This window comes from Balearica regulorum, chromosome Z (genome assembly GCF_011004875.1).
Source record: "Balearica regulorum gibbericeps isolate bBalReg1 chromosome Z, bBalReg1.pri, whole genome shotgun sequence".
NCBI lineage: Eukaryota > Metazoa > Chordata > Aves > Gruiformes > Gruidae > Balearica > Balearica regulorum.
Window position 1 is genome coordinate 32,977,506 of NC_046220.1, and position 20,507 is coordinate 32,998,012.

Genomic DNA, 20,507 nt, shown 5'->3' on the forward strand with positions numbered 1-20,507 from the left:
ATAGTAAATAAATATATCCAAGACCCAAGACTGTATAAGATCTACTGCACACTTATTAGAGAGGTGTGTTGAACTAAATCCTGCAGAACTGGTGCAATGCAGGAAGATGGGAGAAGAAATGGGGGGGTAAAAGGCCAGGAAAACCTGGAGCAAAACAGTTCTAGGGCATGGGGCAAGAGAGTTATTTGTCAGTATGCTCTTGCAAAAAAATGTAATTGTTGGAGACCTGGCCTTGGACTTATGTATGGATTTGTGATTCTATCCATCTCTGATTAAAGAGCTGTGACCGTGTGCTCCTGTGAATTATGTGTCTCCTGCACTTTGAATTTCTGTTTGTATCTGATGATTACCCTAAGGTATTTGGTGGAAGTGCATAAACGTTTTTGTCCTGGGGGGCAGAATGTTCCATCTGGCTTCTTTTTTTTTAGAGTATTTTTGTAAGCTAAATGAGAACCATGCAATGACTTGCTGTGCTCTAACAACTAGCTGCCTCAAACATAGGGTATGAATATAAAGGTCACTGAAGAATTTATAGAGTTAATGATTTATTTCATCTGTCACTTCAGACAGAAGAATTATAGGCTCCGTTTTGCCCAGCTGGGAAGAAACTTAATGCTGACTGCACACAGTTTTTGCACTACAGTTTATTGCTGGTGTGTGCTTTTTCTTGGAGAGTTGATTTGACCTGTTCAGAAAACTGATTTTAATCTTAGTCCTGCAGCCTTTCTCTCCTCTGAGAAACTGGACCTTTACTGTGTCAGACTGCTTCTTATGAGAAGGAAGCAGTGGCAAGGTGCTGGTGGCACCAGGATGCTCGATTAATCCATCCATCCATCCCCCCAGGTGCTCCCCTGCTAGCTGGGGAGACCACCCTGTGCCCTCTCCCTGCCTCCTGGCTGCGGAAACAGGTTTGACTTGTGTGGTTTGGTCATAAAAACGGGTTTGGCTATTGTCCCAATCTAGAGAGCGGTGGTCAGGCATGGGCTGCCCAACAGGGACCCTCAGTCAGCTTGCCACACATTTGCATACCTTATTATCCTTTTTCCCATTTTTGATCATCCTTGTTGTAGCCCAGTCTCCTCCCAAAGAAACAGCCTGCCCCATTTATGGTTTTCCCATGGGTCCCAGTTTTGCGACATCCATACTCAAATTTGCTATTTCTGGTGCTATTTGCTAGGCATATTTAACCCTAGCTGGTATTACTGAGATGACTGCACAGTGCTGCTGGCTGTGCAGCGGGAAAGCCAGCTAAAGATGTGAGGGGCTGGGTGGTCTAGCAGCACTGCTTAATACTGAAATGCCTGGGTTTGGAGACAGAGAGGTAGGCCCTTCAAAACCACTCTGAGTTGGGCTGTCTCTGCTCTGGTTGATCTTGGTGGTGATAGAGTTAAATGAACACTTTAAAAATCCTACCTGACAGCCCACCTGAAGGTATTTCATGTTCCTGCTTCTGTTTTTTCACTAAACGGTAGATAAACTTTGTTTATTTTGACTCTACAGGCAGAAGCATTTGCGTGGGATAATGATGTATCAGCTCACACCCAGACTGTTGCCAAGGCCAAATATGAATTTTTGTTTGGCTTGGAAGAAGAGAAACCTTCAGAAATGGGTATGTTCTATTTATTACTATTGTGTGCCCAAAAAAAAAAAAAATCTCTTAAGCCGCTCAGGAAAGTTTTGCAGAAGCTGCTCTCTAATGACCCCACGAGGGCTCGCTCGCTGTGCTGAGCTGCCCTTTGCTGGACCACAGTGCAAGTACCAAACCAAAGGAATCTGCTGGTTGGGCCCCAGAAAATGACAGTAGTTCCCTGTCTTACACCCACACCTTTCTCTTTGGCTCACCTGGGCCACCTCAGTGTGACAGCGGGGACTCGTGTGCTGGAGACACATTGGTGGAGGGAATCCCAGCACTTCTCTGCAGTGGAGTCGTTTCAGCCACATGTTCTGCAATTGCACATGCTGAAACACAGCCACCTCTGCCTGGAGAGCCTTCCAGGAATGCCCTTCGTGGTCTGCATGCTGCTTTTCCTACAGCAAGAGGTAGATAAGATTTTAATTTAGATACTTGAGGTGGTATCTGAACTCCTACATCCTCTGTAGTTATTAATTCAAGAAATCCAGGTGCAGTATCTAACATTACGCCTAAGGATCAGTCTTGTTTCTGTTCTTTTCGTGTAAATACAGGGCATTTTCTACCTTTTTGCAACCCAAGCTTAGAAGAAAATAAATGTAGTTACTGTTCCTATTTCTTTTGCCTCGTAATTATCAACAGTCCCTGCCCTCCTTGCAAAAGCATTTCCTTAGGCTGTTCTCTTTGCACCTTGATCCTTTGTAATTGCAAACTTTCTGGAATGTCACTTTTAATTAAAGAAGACTCCCTTCTTGCCAGAGAAGGGCAGCACTTTGTACAGAAACAAGCTGATAGGCTCCTCCACTTCAGTAAGGAAAGAGGAAAAAACCCCCAAAACTCAAGAAAGAAAAAAAAAAAGCAGAACTGAAGTCTGGAAAGTGAGTAAACAGTCTCTCCCTGCGTTTTCTAAAGTCTGGTCTTCCACTTGGGAAATTCTAACTAGAGAGTGGAGGGGGAAAAAACCAACTAAAACAATCCTCATTTAGGAATTTTAAAAACTTTTACAAATTGCCACAAAACTTGTATCACCTTATTACATGAATTTACATGAATCATGATGACCTCATTTCTTGTTTGGAGAGACACAGTGTGAGAGTGCTGTCAGCAGGCATTAGTACATTTCCGGAGATTGGCATTAAATAAAGTATGCTCTGTCTAATAAATCCAAGTGAATCTATTGTTATTACTAACCAAAAGAGTTATGAAATGTGATGGGTATTCTGAGGTGACTGAGTACTGAGCCCTAAAATAAAGGGTGGCAAAAAAATAAGCCAGATATATTGACTTATGTGTGTACTTTTCTGTATTTTTCCTGTGCTGCTTCTTGCCTTGTTTCTGAATCTCCTGTTCCATTATTAATCAGAAACTACAATTAGGGGCTAACAATTAGTGAAATGGGAGTGACTTCAAGGAAGAGTTTCCAAATATTTAACAGTGGTTAACATATAACATTTGCGAATGTTATATGAATTGTACCTGGAATCTGGGTGATACTGTGCCTACCCAGACTGGCTTCATGCTGCCACAGACAGATGTATCCTCCTCCTCCTCCTCCTCCAAACAAAGATGTTTGGCTGAAACGGATACATGAGAGTGGTGCTGCCCCTTCTGGTTTTTTTCATGTGAGCAGGTTTTAACTGCTTATTCACTGCATATGAATGAGGATGGGGTGACTGAGGGCACAGTAGTACAAACCCAGGGCTCTGTGCACCAAATCCTGGCTTCCTTTGATTTGATATATGTCAAATATGTCACGACATAGATTTTTGGTGGAAACAGCTATGCCTGAAACTCTGTCTTCTCTCTGTTAGATAGGGAGGGAAAAAACACCACCAAAAATCTAAACAAAACTGCAACTTTCTAAAGTTGCCTTTAAAAGAAGACATGCTTTTTGTGGATCCAAGTATGAAAGATTTCAAGCAAATAAGTGACAGGGGCAGGGCCAGAAGTACTTGTTTTTAAACTTGATCAAGAGAAAAGCTTGCCACTGTGAGCAGTAAAGCTGAGCTTTAATTTATCTATCCTAAAGCAGTTCACCTGTGCTTTGGCTCATCTCAGAAACTGAGAATGTAACATGTAAGCTGCTCAATGACTTAATTATTTCTGCCTCACAGTTTATCCTTTCCCTTTTGGCCAGAACCATATTACTGAAGCCCGGCTGGATGCTGTGGAGGGTGTAAATTTTTTGATTGGGTACTAAAATACTTGCATCAGACAAGACAATTCACAAAGAAGGAAGAATAATGTGGGGCAACTGTAGCAAACACTTCTGCCTAGATGGGAAACAGCAGACTTTATTAATAAGCTGCCATGCCGATTTTTACCTTCTAGGTTGAAGCTTGTGGTCAATTTCACAGGTGAGAGGAGGGGAAAAATAAGTTAGATGCCTGTAGAAGAGGTGTTTCATTGATGATATTCAAATGTTAATAAACCTGCCACATTAAAAACAATTCCTCCTCATTTCTCTCCTTTGCTGCCCTCAGCATGGTTTTGTCTGGGATATTTGTGATGCCTGATGTACTCACGTGCTCTTGTCTTTATTGTGTGATGCCTTTTGCCTGGCTTCTCTCCTCTCTGTTGCCCATCCTGCTGCCCCGGATGCATCACTGGGAGCAGAGCAGGTCCAGGTCCCCAGGACCTTCATCGCATCACAGGAGGGCTTGGGACCACACGTCTCCATACAGACCCCTGCTCGTGGGGCTGCTCCTTGCTGCTGGGGGAGCAGGGTGGATGCACCACGAGTGGCCACGTGCCTGTGCGCCGCCTGGCCACCTTCCTCGTTGAAACCCCAGCCTTCTGCCTTCCAGCAAAAGATAATGTTTTTTAAAAACTGAATTTGACTGTGTTGGACAAAATGTCTTCTCAGCCTCATTGACATAAAGGGCGCTTGTTGTATATGGAAACATACCCTCCTCTGGAACCGGCTGTGGAAACAGTGATCTCTATTGAGCAGCCTTATCTTTAGGGCTGGGCATACTACAGAGTACTGATTTTTATGACTTTGCAGTTAACACATTTAAATAAAAAAAAAAAAAAGAAAAAGTCCCAACAACATGACTTAGTCCTAAAAAGTGTTTCCTTGGGGAAAAAAGAGGGGGACACTGCAGAATAATTGCTTAAGTAAACATGAAAGCCAACTACCCCAGAATTCCTGTTATATGAGAAAATAAATCCAAGACTGTTATTAGGAAGAAAATACTTTCTTAAGACTCGTAAACAGTGTTTTCTCTGATGCTTCTAGGAGGAGAAAGTTTTCACCCCTCCTCTGCAACAGAGGGTTTAATCTCATCCTTCACAAAAAAGCCCTGTACAAATGTAGAGATAGTCTCTGGGTTGCTATGCAAATCTGGTTTTTCCCAACAGCTGCTGGAAGATGCCTGTTTTTGAATTCCTGGTGAAACAAATAGGTTTTTGGAAAGCCTGTCACTTGCTGTTTTGTGTACAGTGAGGTGTCATGAGGCAACTGAGCTCATTTAACAGCTTGCTTCTGCCAAAAGAGATAGTCCCAGCTGCACCCAGCCTGGATTGTCTCATCCTAGTTCTTACCAAGCTCAAGCCAGTAAAAACTGAGTAACAAAAAACCGCAAAACAATGCAAAAAAACCCCAGTTCTAAAAAAAAAGGGCTTACTTTCTCCTGGCGGCATGTGCTGAATCACCTCTGCAAGGGGTCAAACAGTGCCAGAGCTGACACATGAAAGAAAATGAAATGCATACTTTAACCCATGTAACATACCCATTCCTGAACCTGAATCATGAAAATGATTGCTTTTGCTGTAGAATTTAACTTGTTTCAGGAGCAAATGAAGCACATAATGGCTGCTTTTTTGTACAAGCAAAACCTTTTTTGTGGTCCTGTGATACTGATTTAAACAGCTTTAAGAAAATTACTCCAGTAAACTTCCTGTAAAATGAGTATCACTGACTTACTAGGTTGTCCTTTGCTCTTCCACCTTGCTTGCTTTCTCCATGTCACTTCAAGCCACACGTGTCCAGCTCTGCTGCATCCTCCTTTCATTGCATGGATGTGGTACCTTCCTGATCCTCACTCTAAATACTGTCCTTAGACCACTGTCACTCACACATTGCATTGTTCTCAGGCTAGCCCAGATTGCTGACTGTAGTCTTGCCCCGTGCTTCAACCACATTGCTTTCCATTTCAATGCACCACCCTTTGTCATGTTTTCATCTTTTGCTCTTTCCATCTCCAGGCAATCCTGAAAGTCTGGGCTTCCTGGTCTGGTATCTTCCTCTGCAGCTCTGCTTTCCTGAAAAGGTGCAAAACTGCATTTTCTGAGGGTTGAAGGACTGCCTGATTTTCATGTTCATGTTTAATTATGGTGGACAGAGCCTGTGCAGAAGGTATGTCAGGTGTGCATTTAAGAGTATGTCCAGGAACGTTCACCAGGAACACCTGCAAGGCTGGAATCTGGAAAGCTCAGACCTGTGGTGCCCCCACACACTTAATTAAAATTCCATCATCCTGTTGTGCATACTTGACTCTATCAGGTTTTTTTTGTTGTGGTTTGTAGTGTCTCACTGCGTTTTCTGACACACTGAAGATGCACAGGGGTTTTAAATAGGAGTGTCTAATCAATATGTTTTCTTGTAGATATCCCTCTTGTTTGGTGTTGCTAGTTAGCAATGATGAAAAGAAAAGCTTAACTTTTTAAATTTAAGTCTCCAGAGGTACTGTATTAAAAGGTACTTTTCTGGTTGAGTTTGTGCACTCTAAGAAGCGATTACCTCTCCACCACCAGCATGTTGACAGGCTGTGCTGGGTGCTCCTCTTTCACTCCAACGCAGAGTAAACCAGGTGATTTTGATCTACTGCTTTAATGCTCTGAGGAGCAGCAAGCTCTTACAGTGCTGTCAGAAAAGCAAATCTGACACTACGTATGGAAAAATTAATGAAGGAGGACAGGTTGCGCAGTGCTCTGCATCTCGGTTGCGTGAGGTGGAGCTGCTTTGCTGTCTCAGACTTTGAATTTCTGAGTCCCACTTCCCAGGGCTGGGTGAAGCCAGGGCACACTCTGGAGCTGTCAGGGGTGGTGTGATGGATGTCTGGGTTTCCAGTCCCAGGGAAAGGAAAACTAAAGGGATGTGAGGCGTTATGCTAAGTCCCTTGCTCCGCAGGAGGAAATTGGATGTCTTGTGACCTGCTCTTGAAAGCTGAATAGTTCCAGTTATCATAACCTACAGCTGCAGGGAGGAGATCACCACATCCTCAACTTGGTGAACAACAGAGTTGTTTGAAGGCCAAGGGCTTAGTACAAATAATTGTTTAAATCATGGGCTGTTTGTTTATTTCTTTTTAAAGGTGCAGAATTAAGCACTCAGAAGTTAGGAAGTGCCACAGTTAAGGCAGTAATTACCTCCCTGTCTGCAGGCTGTCAGCCACACTGATGTGAGTGCACAAACATTTGGGGGCCTGGTGATGCTGGCAGCCCGTTGGTGGTGTCTGGCTGCTTCAGATGCTCTGAGCACACGTGGCGCAGGCTGAGCTCGGCTGAAGCTGGCAGGGGTCTGAAACGCTTTCCCGAAGGCAGTTGGGCCCTTACCTTCCATCGGGCAGATGGAAAATAATGCACCCAGGTCAGTGGGCACAACAGGAGAGACTCAGCCAGCTGACTTGGCCAGCTGTAGGCGAGTACCATGGGGCACAGCTGCATTTTTCTTGTTATCGCGGTAAGCTCCTCTGCTTGGCTTCAGCCCCATCACCCGGTGAGGTAGGCAGCACACCAACACAAGCCCTCCATCGTGCTGTAGCCTTGACTAATCTCTGAAGCCTTCTGAAGGAAAAGATGCATGTTATTCTGCTGCTGGAGATGGCTTGATAATGAACATGGAGAAGGCGTTTAATTAAAATTATGTGGGTAGATGCAGCTCTGGCCTGGTATCACACTGAAAAAGTGTAACGCAGGGTACAGCAAGTATTTTTCCTGTTCGCTGTTCACTGCTTTAACAAGTGTCTTCTGCTCTAGACCCCCGCATTATTTATTTAACTCTGTCCAGCTTCCTGAGGAAGGGAATCTTATTGACTGTGTGAGCTTGCTGAAAAGTTACCATGCAATGTCCAGCTGCACCTTTAGCAGCAAATACTCAGAGCCTGGGAGATGCACATGTCCCTCTGTGCCCTGTTTTTGTTTTAGCTGGGTGCGTAACTCGATATCCAGATCCTGGGGTGCTTTGAGGACTGCTTAGCAAGCTTTTTCTTAGCCTGGCTAATTGGTCCCGAGCACTGAAATGTAGTAAAGGACATCTTTTTCTAGGAACATGCCTAGTTGATGGTTGGACTTGATGATCTTAGAGGTCTTTTCCAACCTTAATGATTCTACAATTCTATAATTCTATGATTCAGCCGCTGCAGCAAAGATCTGGAGTTTCTAAGATACATGAATAGTAAGTAGTGTGGAGCTTTTTAAGCTATTGTTGCTTGATCAAAATCTGGAGATGTATTTTTTTGTCTGAAGAGATCTTTCTATTTGAAGGACTTTTTGAGGGTTTTTTAAAAGATTCTTTAAAAATATAATATTTTAAATATGTAACATTAAGTACAGGCGGATTCAGAGAGGCTGTAAAGTCTTTGCAGATGGTGCAAGTGTCAAAGCAGCTGTGGGCTGTCATTGCTCCAGAAACTTGCTCTTTCAGATGATGGCTCTTAGGGAGCTTTTAAAGTAATTCTTGCTATTACTGTGTGTATCTACACTTAGAAAATCACCTGTTAGCCACTTCTTTTCTAAATCACAGCAGTGGAAAACCAGAAAATTTCAGATTCTTTTTGGATCTGTCTTTTGAATTGAGTTTAAGACTTTTCCAAACATAAGTCTTAAACCAAAATGTGAGATTCTTGCAGCCATGTCACACCAGGGGGTGGGGCTTTAAAGAAGAAAAGTGCATTAAATACAGTAAGACTCACCCACACTTTTACATCAGGATGAGGGGCCCAGATAACTCCCTTTGTATTCCCTCCTGTTCCGGCTCACGCGAGCAGCTGTATCACTCTACCCTTTTGCCTTCCAGGGTAATGACTCTTGGGGCCAAGCTATTTCACTGTCCATCTGTGGCCCATACAGCAATTTGTAGCGGATAATGCCTCACACTACACCCTCCCAGTATGTGCTGCATGTTAGTTTTGGACTTTGTCCTGTTCTGAGCTCACTGTAGGCCTGTAAGCTGCTGCGGCAAGGTGCCGTCCTTCCTGCAGCCGAGGGACCGGTGCCGGGCTCCATGGAGGACTCTTAGTTCACTGTGGTTGGGATTACTCAAGTGCTCCCAAACCCTGTTTGCCACTAGGAAACAGTTAAAATCTACGGCGAAAAAATATAAGCAACCGAGTCATAGCAGTGCTTACCTAAGGCTTTTCATCAGGAATAGGGTTTGCAATTGTAAAAAAACCACACACACACACTCAAACAGACACAGAGTGACCCTGGTATTTGACATGCTGTTTTGTTCATTATTTTCTTAATGGACAGGATTTACATTCTTAACCTAACAGCTTTTCTCACTCTCTTGTTTTTCAAGCCGTTACAACTTGGGCATCACATCACCACCCGACTCCAAGTGCTGGGACTTGGATAGTGGAGAGATTTGTGACAAATTTACCTAGTGTGGGCATGACTGTCCTGTGGCAGACTGAAGGTTCATGTAACACAGCCTCTGGCTGCCCAAACCCCCCCAGAATTTAGGGAACTATGCAAGAGCAGCAGCGAGCAGTACTTCTCTGATCACTTCTTCCAGTGTGCAGCAAGCCATGGGTGCAGGATTTCCTGAGCAACACACTGCCCCTGGGTGCTTGCAAGTCGATTGTTTTCTTCCCTGAACTGGTCAGTTTAATTTCTAGATAACCCTGAGCTGCCAGCTGCCACACCACTGCCTGGCTATTTAAGCATGATGAGTGGAAGGCGCATGCTGCCTATGCACACTACTGGGTCTATGTCAAAGGAGGCACCCCCTGTAGTGGTCTGTTTTTGGGGTGAGGGATCTCGGCCAACATGGTCACTATTTCTGCATAGGCTCTGCTGTGTCTCTGGTCCCCTCCACCTTCCTTGTGTGTTTGCTAAGGTAGCAGAAGCATTTAACCAGGGCTTATTTTCTAGGCAACCCTTCCACCTCTTCCCTCTGCTCCACCCCCCCCCCCCTTCACAGCTTCCCCATTTCTGCCAACTTGTTTTTACATATTGCTGGTGTAACTTTGCAGGGAGGAAGGCCTGGCTCCACTTCCCTGGGCAAGCAAACTGCCCAAAAGCCTGGAGTGTCTGCAAGCAGCAGAAAACCCTGTGCCCAATCCAATGTGGATGTTTGCAGCCCAGTTACAAAAGCACAGTCCTTGCACTATGCTAATCCCCCGGCTTTGGCTAACGAAGGACCTCCACTGGCCAGGCAGGACCTATCACAGCATGGAGAATGACATCATTTGGAAAAAGGTCTGCTGCGCAAGCCTGCCAGTGATTGTGCAGCATCCTTCCCCTCTCAGGGGAAGGCTGCTCTTTCTCGGTGTGCGCAGGCACTGCTTTATAAATCGGAATAGTTTTAGTTAACCACAGAAGTTGTAACTGGAGGGAGCGCAGGATGAGGAGACACATGTGACCGCCCTTTCTGGCAGGCTACAGTAATGATATAATGCCATAAATCCTGTGATTTGTTCGTTAAGCTCTGTCACACAGAAATTTGTTCCCTCTTAACGCACGCATTGTTTTTACTTAGGCTAATTTGCTTTTTACAAATAATGGCAAGAAATGCTGGTACCAAGAAAGCATAACTGGTGTGACGCTGCATGCAGGCTCACCCACGTGCTGCTTGCAGTCGGCGCAAGGAGCTGCGGAGAAATAAAATGCAAGGTGACCAGGCTGCTTTGTGAAACCTTCCAGCTCAGAAATGCCAAAACACCATCAGGCATCCCATGCTCTGAAACCAGCACACGACTCTCAGCATCGCTTTTCTGCCCGTTTCTTCCCTTATGGACACGGTTATAATAAGCCGCAGCTAAGCACAGACGTCTCCCTGGCATACCGTCAGGCAGCCTTGCTGAAGGAAATTTTTTTTTCCCCCCTGCAAGCTGCCAAGGTGGACTCCTTAGCTCCTGCGATAGACTGAATGAGACTGCAGTTCCCCATCAGTTTCATAATACTCAGAAAGCATCCATTTACATCATTGTGTGCAGTGCAGGGCAGCAGCTGCCAGGAAATTTGAAACTATTTTGATTCCAGTTGACTAGAACAGCAGCAATTGAATTAGCTGGTATCGCTATAGATAAACTGATGATCTGTGCATTTTATTTCTTTGACCAATGGGTAACTGCTGGAGCTACAGTAACCTCTGTGAGTAAGGAGACTGTTCAAGCAAATATATCTAATTTCTCGAGCTAGCTAATATATATATATATATATACTGTATAGAGACACTCACACCATTCTTTTGTAAAATGTACCTGTAAACAAAATGTCTGTCTATGCTTCTAACTTGTGTTTTGCTTCCTAGAATTTCCTTTTATTATGCTGTAGACAAGCTTGCTTGACATGGAATGGCTATTTACCTATGAAATATCATATCTATGCCTGATTTAAGTCATGAATTCTTTCAACGTCTAATCACCAGAAAGGCTGCCAACTGCTGTTGGCAGGTTAGGTTATATTTGCCCGGTCTCAGTTTTCTAGCCACTCACCCCCTTTCTATTTTAACTTTTTCTCTCTCTAATTCTTTTTTTTTTCTTTTTTTTTTTTCTTTGTTGAAAGAAGCCACGTTCAATGCAAAGTAGAAATTGGTGTTACCTGAGAGTGTGTGTCCTTTGTTTGTTTGGTGATGGGTATTTTTTTTCCCTGCTCATCTTCAGTGCGGTCCTTAAATTTTGTTGTTGCCTTTCTAGCCTTGTTTGTAATGCAGTCATATTGGGGGATGGGGTTGGACAGGATATGCCAGTAGCTGCAGCAAGACATGATGCGGTGGTGGTGGATGGGAATAAGGGAGGAGTTTCCCTTAAAGCGCTCAAGCTCCTCTAAGCTCTGGTACCTGAAATAGCTCTCTGAGCAAAGGGAAAGGCTTTGCACCATTTAGGAGTGGGGGGCAGTGGTGGTGGTTTGCCTCAAGGTAGAGACCTCCGCAGTGGTGTGCATGGTGGTACCTAATGTAATGGGAACAGACTGTTGCTTTGGTGCCATATGTGATTTCTTTTTAATTGGGCAGTGAATTAGGCAATGTTCCTGAAGGATGCCGTGAAGGCGAGAATCCTGCTGACTTGTGCTCACGTACGGGAGCAGCAGCTGTCCATCCAGAGCAGGGTTGCTGGTGCCTCACTGTAGAAAAGGCCTTAAATTTCTGCCGTGAAAGTGCTCCTCTCTTGCCTAGGTGAAACACAGCTTGCAAGCATGGCAGAGAGGAGTACCTGTGTGCATGCTGCCTCCTGCCCTGTGCCTGTAAATGAGTGTATGTGCTCTGTATGTGTACCTCTTCTGGAGTCTGCTGGGCTTGCCAGAGGGCAAAGTTTGCTTGGGATGAAATTCAGAAGGAGAAGCAAATCCTCGGGAAACTTGTTTAGGATTGCTTACCGCCATCAGCAGTGGCCGTTGGTGGCAGATGGGGATGCGCAGCAGTGCATTTAGCATTCATCACCAGAAATAAGGCCGCCTCTGTTTCCCTCATGTTGGTTCAGAAGCTAAGATAGCAATTAGCAGAGACGAGCCTGGCCTCTTGGCAGGGTCTGTGTGCAGTGCCTTGTCAGGGCTTGGCTTCTAGCACACATTGGCTGCATCCCAGCCCCCACCCCGCCCCAATGAGGGGCTGGGAGGGCAATGCTCTGGGCTTCCTTCCAATGAAGTGGAGTGCGTGGGTTGGAGGGAGGCATGGGGGGTCCCAGCTCCTGGGGCACTATGCACCGCCTGCCTTCGAGATGCGGCCAGAGCATGCGGCCCAGGCAGTGGCATGGCCAAGCGCTGCCCCGTGGTGCTGGGGGCATGAGGTGATCCCAGCAGGGGCACTTCCCGCTTGCAGGTCTGGAAGCTGAGCGTTGCTGTAGGTGGAGCTGTGTCCACTGAGAAGGGTTTACATTAGCATCTATAGTGACAGGCTTCCTATCGGCAGTTCTTCTCTTAAAAAAATCCCATTTCAGGACACATGCTGAGAGAGCAGCAAGCACTAATGTGGCTGCATTAGAGCAGACCAGGGCTGTGGGGCGAGGAGCAGGGGCCTTTTGCTGGCTTGGGCTGGTCCCTGTGCAGGTGTAGGGACGATGCAGCCACATGCCATCGTTCTCACCCGTGAGCCTGTCCTGGTGGAAGTGTGTCCCAATGGCAGCCTGGTGCCTGTGCCATGAAGTGGATGGGCTTGGGATGCACCCAAGCACTGCGTGGCTGAAGTGTGTGCAAAGGGGGCTTTTTGTCTTGGGCTTGGGGCATTCCAGAAAAGCACCATGCTTGGAAATGCTCACATGGGTAGAAGAACCTTGCTCTTGTCTTCAGACTCTCCCAGTGTACCCACACCTGTGTGTTAGAAACCTGCCGTCAAGGCAGGCCGGTGATGCAGACGTGGACGAGGCATCCACGCTCCTCACCGCTCCCTGGGATCTTGCAGCAGAGGAAAGATCCCTGCTTTGTCCTCAACAGCAACCAAGTCATCTAGATGAAACCTGACCCACTGAAGTTTTATTACAGAGTGATTAAATCAACAGGATGGAGATACCTGGAGAACGTACTGGGGAAGAGAGTGTGGCTTGGCGTGGTCCAAGTCTGTCACTTTGATCCTGTGCCACGTACAATATGCGGTATTTACCCTGGGGCTAGATATACTGGATTGTGAGCTGTGAGCCGCTGCTCGGTTTTACCAACAACTGGCAGACAGAGGCACATTAGTGTGGTGCTGAGCTCACGTTAAATTATCCTTTCACCTTGAACTCAGCCTATCATTAACCACAGCTACATGGCTTTCTCTTCAGAAATGGCTCGTGGCCAGCATGCTCAAAGCGGAGATGGGGATCAGTTTGCAAGATGACACCTAGAGATGCACCTTGAGCGAGGCAATGCGTCCCAGTGCAAGCTGGTGTCTGGTTTCAGAGCTGTCACCCCTGACATTTTTTGGAGTAGGTGTTTGGCTCTGTCCCCCCTGTTGTTTGTTTTAAAGTGCTTTTATACTCCAGGCCAGTTTTTTCCAGAAGAGTGCAGCGAATGCAGCTGTTGCTGGGGTTTTTTTTCCAGAGCTCAGTTCCTCCTTGGGCCATAATATAAAGTGGCCAAGTATCCGTCATTGTGTCATCTGTGAGGTCCCTCTGAGGACAGCTGGTTCTCTGTTACCCCACAACAATGGGAGCCACTGGGTGCTCGGTGCTTGGAAAATGGGACCATCCATTTTCACTCCTGCTTTGTTTACATCAGTTGGAAAAGCAGCATGAGGAGGGGAGGGGTAGCAAGCTTTTTGTGCAGTGGTGAATTTGCTGCAACAGAAAATGTGGACTGCTCAGTATAAGCACATTGCTGCAACATGACCTTCAGTTACCTGACTTGTTAAAGGAAGAGGGTAGTGCTGGCAGAAAGTTGAATTGCTCATTAATTGCTTTGTAATTTAGCTAATTGGTTTTGTCAAGGCTGTGGAATATACAGGGTGCGGCTGTTTATCTTCCCAGTGTTTCATCTTTACAACTGAAAATGACCTAAACCTATTCTTTTTTAATAAAACCAACATTTATGGAGCATGCTGTGGATGGATGTCAGACCTCTGAATATCTGTTTTCTTCAGCCTTTGTGCCTGGCCTGTGGCCTCAGACTGTTCATGGGCCACTGGGACCCTTTCTGAAGTGTAGCAGACATTTCTGGCATTCCTTCCTCAGCAGTGCACACTTCCAAAGTAGGGCTGCCCAAAAACTCCTATGTAAAAGGACCAGCTCTGGATAAATGCAGTGTGAGAGAGTGCAGAAGTGAGTTAAACTGAACGGTATTTTCCCTGCAGGGGAGAGCGTAGTTACTGCATTAGGAGAGGGCTGAACAGGGAGGTCAGGCGTTTTGCTTATGTATGCAGTAGGTAAACCCACGCTCTCTTTTTTTCTTTGCAGGTAGTGGCCATGGAAGCAGCACTTTGCTCCCTCATACCATCATCAATGAATTTCCAGAGTATGGCACCCTAGAGCCAAGCGGAGATGCGCCGAGGGCTTCATTGCCGTGCCAGGCAGAGACTGTGACACGCAGTCCAGAAAGACGGGACGGTCACCACCGGGTACCTGGCAGGCCCCTTCCTCAGCGTGCAGCTCCTGCAGACAATTCGAGACCTGATGCTGGGGCAGCACAGCCGCACACCCCAGAAGAAGGTTTGCAACCTGTGGGTAAGCTGCCAGAGATTATGAAAATCTCTCGACGGCTGGAAGCAACAAAGGTGCAAGAGAGAGCAAATACTTTTCTCGATTCAGAGACGCAAATGGAAAAAAAGAGCATTACTGGCAGCCAAAATGTGCAGGCAGCCAGAGAACCAGTTGCAGCAGGCCAAGAAAAACCCTCAGACATGCCTCTTCCATCTGAACGCACAGCTGAGGAAAAGATGCATTTGATTGTAGAGAAAGATCTGGCTGCAATATGGACTGGAGAAAAGCAGTCCGAGTCCTTGCGAGCCATCACTAATAAAGCCGAGGAGGTCCACGCAGTACAGGAGACAAGCTGTCATAGACCATCTGTGACAAACCTGGAAGCAGCCAGCAGAGTGGAGGGGTGGGCACATTTTGAAGAGTTTTCAGCATACAGTCAAGGCAAAATGCAAATGGGTCCTGAGAGGAGGCTCTCTAAAGAGGCAGCTGTGAGCAAACATGTAGAATTTCAAGGGGTGGAGATTTTATGGCTGCAAAAAGCCGAGGAGCAGAGAAGACAGAAGCACTCTCGGCTGGAGACTGTGTCCGTGGAGAGGAAAGCATTCCCTAAAACATCCAGCCACCCTGTGCCACTGATGGTCTCCCCAGGCTTGGTCTCCTCGCCAGACATCACTTGGAGCAAGGTCTGTGAGGACCTGAGGCTGGGACCCAGTGCCTCTGGAGCCACTCCTCTGGCACTGCTTGATGAAAGCGAGGAGGATGAAGTTTTTGTGAAGGACAAGAAGAACTGTGGCGAGGAGGAGACGGCTGTGCTAGCAAGAGGCCAGGGCAGGTAGGATGGTGCTGGGGGTGGGGTGCAGGGGGCAGGTGGGGTTTCTCTCGTCCCAAGCATGTTGTGCCTACCCCTTTAGGATCTAATGACAAACAACAAATGTTTGCTGCCTGCGGTGGCAATGGTAGCAGTTCATGCCTGATGGTGTCTAGTGCATGAAGTTGGGACGGAAACCCATCCACACCACCTTGCTGAAGTTTGAAGTCCGTCTCAGGTTTGAAAACTTAAAGATGTCTCTTGCTGTTTGCAGAGTAATGGCTATGTGACAAAGCACGTGTAGCAGGTGTAGTTGGGATCTGGACATGGCATGTAATTAAATATAGGCAGCGTGCAGGCTTGGCTGTATGCGCCTGGCCGGATTTTCTGGTTTTGGGCAGAGTTTGTGCAAGAATGGTGCGAGTACCTTTGAGAGGTCGGATAATAAAGACGTTTTAGCCAGGGCCTTTTATGTTATAAGAGAGTAAATGCTGTGATGTGCTTTCTATATTATCTGTCTTTTGGTGTTTATATAATTTTAGCTGTATATATTGCAAAAATGGTGCACTGCTTTTTACAAGAGCATCCTGATTTGCTCACTTGTCTTTCCTGATGTACATCTGTAACAAAGCAAAGGGTCCTACTGGCATGCTCTGAGCAAACTGTGCCCGCTCTGACCTGGTGGGTTGTTTGCGGCTGAAACAACAGGATCTCAGCAAGGCAGGTGTTCCTGCCTCTGCACCTTGGGATCTGCAGAGTTTTGCTTTGGCTAGTGTGTGGGATCACTCAGGCCGGCAGCCCTGATGCCTGGCACATGCCTTGAGAAACCTACAGTATTTGGTGCAGCAGAGAAGAAAACTCTCCGCAGGGGGATGCTACACCTTCCCCTGTGCATTCACAAGCAGGCCAAGTCTTCTGCCTTCAAATCTGGTTCTCCTGGCTCCAGGTTTTTAATTGCATTTGCTTCCCTTTGCGTTTTGGAGGGATTTCCTCCAGCCTTTTGCCGAAGACCCCAGCCCTAGGACTGCAGAGCCAGCAAACTGTCCTCCAGGGGCAGAGGCCCCATCTGGGTGTACATCTTGGACCTGCGCAGCCTCTGGCATGGCAGTAGTGCTAGCAGAGACCATGTGCATTTGTGGGTGCCCTTTGCACATAAGCAGCTGTTAAGCAATATTAGGCTTTCCCCTCGCCCCCCTCTTTTACCCAGACAATTGTTTCTTTTTATGTCCCCTGAGAGGGAGATGGTGCCAGTCATGAACAGAGGTGGTGCAAGGAGAAACGAGCATTTTACCTGCAGTGTCCTCTCCTGCATGAAGCCACATTGACCTTTCTGTTTGCAAAGGTGGAAGGTGAGGAGGTTCACCCGGAGGTCTAAACCGTGCTCCTGAGCTGAAACAAGCTGTTTCTGATTAACTTCCAGGATGATGGAGGAGGGGGAAGCAGCCATGGGAGGATATGAAGATGTCCTTGGGCAGAGGCACTCCGATGTCTCCACTGATCTGTACAGCTCACAGTTTGAAAACATCCTAGACAATGCATCTTTATACTACAGCGCAGAGTCGCTGGAGACATTGTACTCGGAGCCTGATAGCTACTTCAGCTTTGAGATGCCACTCACTCCCATGATCCAGCAGCGCATGAAGGAGGGCAGCCAGTTTTTAGATCGGACGTCAGCCTCAGGGCAGCCAGATGTCCTGCAGCTTCCCCCTGATGGGGAGGTGAAGGTCTGTGGTGAAGGCATCGCCAATGGCTTAAGGGTTGTAAGTGAAACGCTTTTCAGAGGAGATGTCACAGAAGTCCCTCGATTGGAAAGGTAAAAGTGGGTGAGCTTTCTGCGTGCCTGCTGATGTTTCTCTGATGTCTGTTGCAGAGTGTAGTTTTGCCTCTTTCAACACTGCATGTTTTCTACACAGAATAATTTCCAGTGGAACAGAGTGAGCCGTCCAAACCTGCCCTGCATTAGAAAAGTGCAAATTTACTTTATGAAGGTTTTGTGGGTGATACTTGTGTCGATAAAAGGCTGTCCGGTATGGTCGCATCTCTGGGACCTGTCCCTGGAGGAGTTAGTTGCCAGTTACAGATGAACCGTGTTCAGCTCCAATTATGCCTGAATTTGTTAGCAGCAATTTTAGGAACAATAACACTCTGTGCACAAGGACAAGTTGTCCAAATGTAGTCTGTGATTTGGATGTTAAAGGTGTGTCTCTGGGCATAGCTTTCCTGTCTTGTGGCCAGCAGGAGTTTTGCCAGTTACTTTAGCTGGGATGAGGTTTTGCGCCCTCCACATTCATGGGATTTAGAGACCATTAGCTGCTTCTGTTGTTTGTGCACTAGTTGCTGACTGAGAGAGGTGGGAGCATGGCAAAATTGTTAATAATTTCTGTTTAGGTAAAGGGAGAGATAAGAAAACCTATTAAGAGAAGAATCACATAAGAAGCAGAAGCTAGGCTATGTGGTCAGAAAATACTGTATACTTGTAGAAAGTCACTCTGTGAGCAAACTTTCCTCATCGTGTGTTGTGAAGAGGATGGGGAGAGTGAAAGGCAGTGACAGGCAAAGTGGGAGGTCGAGCCAAAAGTGGTAATCTGCAGAGCAGTGAGGGAACTTGTGAGTGACAAAGATGCCTCAGATCTCCATCCTCCAAGGACAGGATGTTATCTAAGAGTCCTTAGATTATTCCCTAAGATGGGACCAGTCTAGTCTGAGCTTTCCAGGGAGTCAGTGGTGGGAGGCCTTTTATCTATTTCATTCCTTTTGTGCTAGTGTGAAAGAAGTCCTTTGAGCAGAACTAGTTTTGCTAACTTTATGGATTAAGGTACAGTTTCCCTTAAAAGAAGAGGCAGAAGGACTTAGCAGTTGAGAATGTTTTTTCCATCAATCCTACTGGATTTAAATCTTGTACAACCCTGAGGTGCTTGGTGCCAATAGGCAATAAGTGACTGCTAATCTGCTACAACCAGTACAGATCCAGAATCTGAGATCAGTCCTGACAGTTGCAGCTCCTTACTTGTACTGAAACCAGAGATTGCCGTAAGACTGGGCAGTGGAGGACCAGCAGCACATACAGACCTTGATTCTGTTACCTCATAGTTGCAGCATCTAGTATCTAAAAAGTACTGTGAAGTAAGGCTGATATTGGCTCATCAAGACATAAGTTATCATGAAGACAAGGTGTGCTTAGATAACGCTTAGAGACACATTAGGTGCCTGCCTAGTGTGGATTTCATTAGGAATTAAGATAATTTTAGTTTAAATTTGCAGCCATAGTGATAAACCAGCAGAGGATTTTTAAATTCTTCTTTTTTCCCCTTAATAAAAAAAAAAGAATTGTCCCCAACAGCAGGTTTGTTAGGAAGCTCTGCTGTTGCAGTCTGCAGGGTTCTGTTAGGGATGAGCCCCAAGGGCTCACTCTGCTAAGGTAGGTGTCGATAAAGAGTGTAGCTGTGGCAGTACAGCCAGCCACGGATGTGCCCAACAGGGTAGTTGTCCTAAAAACCTTATGAACACCCCCACCATGATATTCTAACTTCATGTTGTATTGCACCAGGGTACAGATGACTGACAGATCCGGTGTGGTATATTGTTGGAGCCAGTGATGAATCACGGTGTGACAGTGTGCGGGTGAGGAGCACTGTGTGCATGCTGGGGGCTGCATGGGATTTATTCACAGAGGGGTCAAGACGGTGTGTCACTGTGATGCTCAGGTGATCCAGAAATAGCTGCCTGAGCCGTGGGTACTGTTTCTAAGAGTTTGCATGTGTGGTTGTGTTGCCTGAAGTAATCCCAGACTTGTTTTTTCAATGGAAAGTCCACATGTATGTTATGCATGCGGCAGCCCCTGCAGCACCTTTCTGCTGTAAGTCCTTGTTTCCTGTGGTGCCATGAACCTGCGGTTGCGTTGGGGCTGTACTTCCCCATGCATAGCGCCTGCCTGGCGCCGCACAGTATCAAGGGGCACCGGCTGAAGTGGTCCAGCTCTCCCGGAGAACGAAGTGGGGAAGGTAAGCCCACTGCCCTGCCGGATCCAGGCAGCGCTCCCCAGCCCTGCATCCCGCAGCCGCCGGCAGGAGTTCGCAGGCAGCAGCTTGCCTGCGATATATCACTGAGCCACCGGAGGTCTCTGTGTCCTCTGCGGAGCTGCCGGCTCTCCCCGAAGCCAGGGGCTCCCGCAGCTCCCTCTGCCCACCCTGTGATGTGAAGACACTGGAGGGTGGGTGCAGGCAGGAGAGCAGCTGGAGGATGCCATCCTGTAGGGATGCAGGCAGGTGTGGGATCTCAGCGTTTGAACAGTGGGAAGCAAAGTGGGGGAATTTGGGATGCCCGGGAGGCTTGGGAGAAAAAGCAACGCAACATTGCAGTGCAGCACAAGAAGCAGCATAACCCTTCCTTTCCAGAAACTATGCTGATAACCCAAGTGAACAAAAACCAAACCCAAAACCTCAGCAGCTCCCTGTGCTGTGGTACTTCAGTGACATAAAAAATGTGTGGGCAAAGTGCATGGGGAGAAAGTACACTTTCAAGTACCAGCACTAATTTATGGGGGAACAGAGTGTGAAATACTGGCAGTTCGTCGTGGTCTGGTACAAAAGAAGAGGGTGGATGTGAAAGCAAAGAGTTAATGGTTTACAGCTGGAAATTGAAAGCTGTGTGCCAATTAGGACAGGTGGAGCAGGTGCTCCCCATGGCCATGCTCTCCTGATAGCAGGTAGCTGAGTACTACAGCACCTTTTGCATCTCTCTGGAGGAATCCTGAGCAGAACTGACATGTGGACCCTAGATGGCGTGAGAT

At 46.7% G+C, this 20,507-nt stretch overlaps 1 protein-coding gene and 1 long non-coding RNA gene across 6 annotated transcripts in view; one reads left to right on the top strand and one right to left on the bottom strand.

Annotated features, from left to right (window-relative positions):
- The window catches only part of LOC104636701 (PH and SEC7 domain-containing protein 3), a 115,493-nt gene that overhangs the window by 11,127 nt on the left and 83,859 nt on the right, over nucleotides 1-20,507 (top strand). For 4 of the 5 annotated variants that reach the window (XM_075741100.1, XM_075741099.1, XM_075741103.1 and 1 more), the window contains exons 2-4: nucleotides 1,501-1,609; nucleotides 14,668-15,742; nucleotides 17,139-17,531. In XM_075741100.1, coding sequence (XP_075597215.1) covers nucleotides 1,501-1,609; nucleotides 14,668-15,742; nucleotides 17,139-17,531 — 1,577 coding nt within the window. Of the gene's footprint in view, nucleotides 1-1,500; nucleotides 1,610-10,012; nucleotides 10,952-14,667; nucleotides 15,743-17,138; nucleotides 17,532-20,507 lie in introns of those variants that run through there. The other variant, XM_075741101.1, reaches the window with a different exon arrangement.
- Nucleotides 1,640-11,561, bottom strand: LOC142599594 (uncharacterized). Its single transcript, XR_012833174.1, has 3 exons — nucleotides 11,402-11,561; nucleotides 5,559-8,938; nucleotides 1,640-2,028 (listed from the first exon to the last, which is right to left on the bottom strand). It is a non-coding gene; the product is annotated as an uncharacterized LOC142599594 (long non-coding RNA).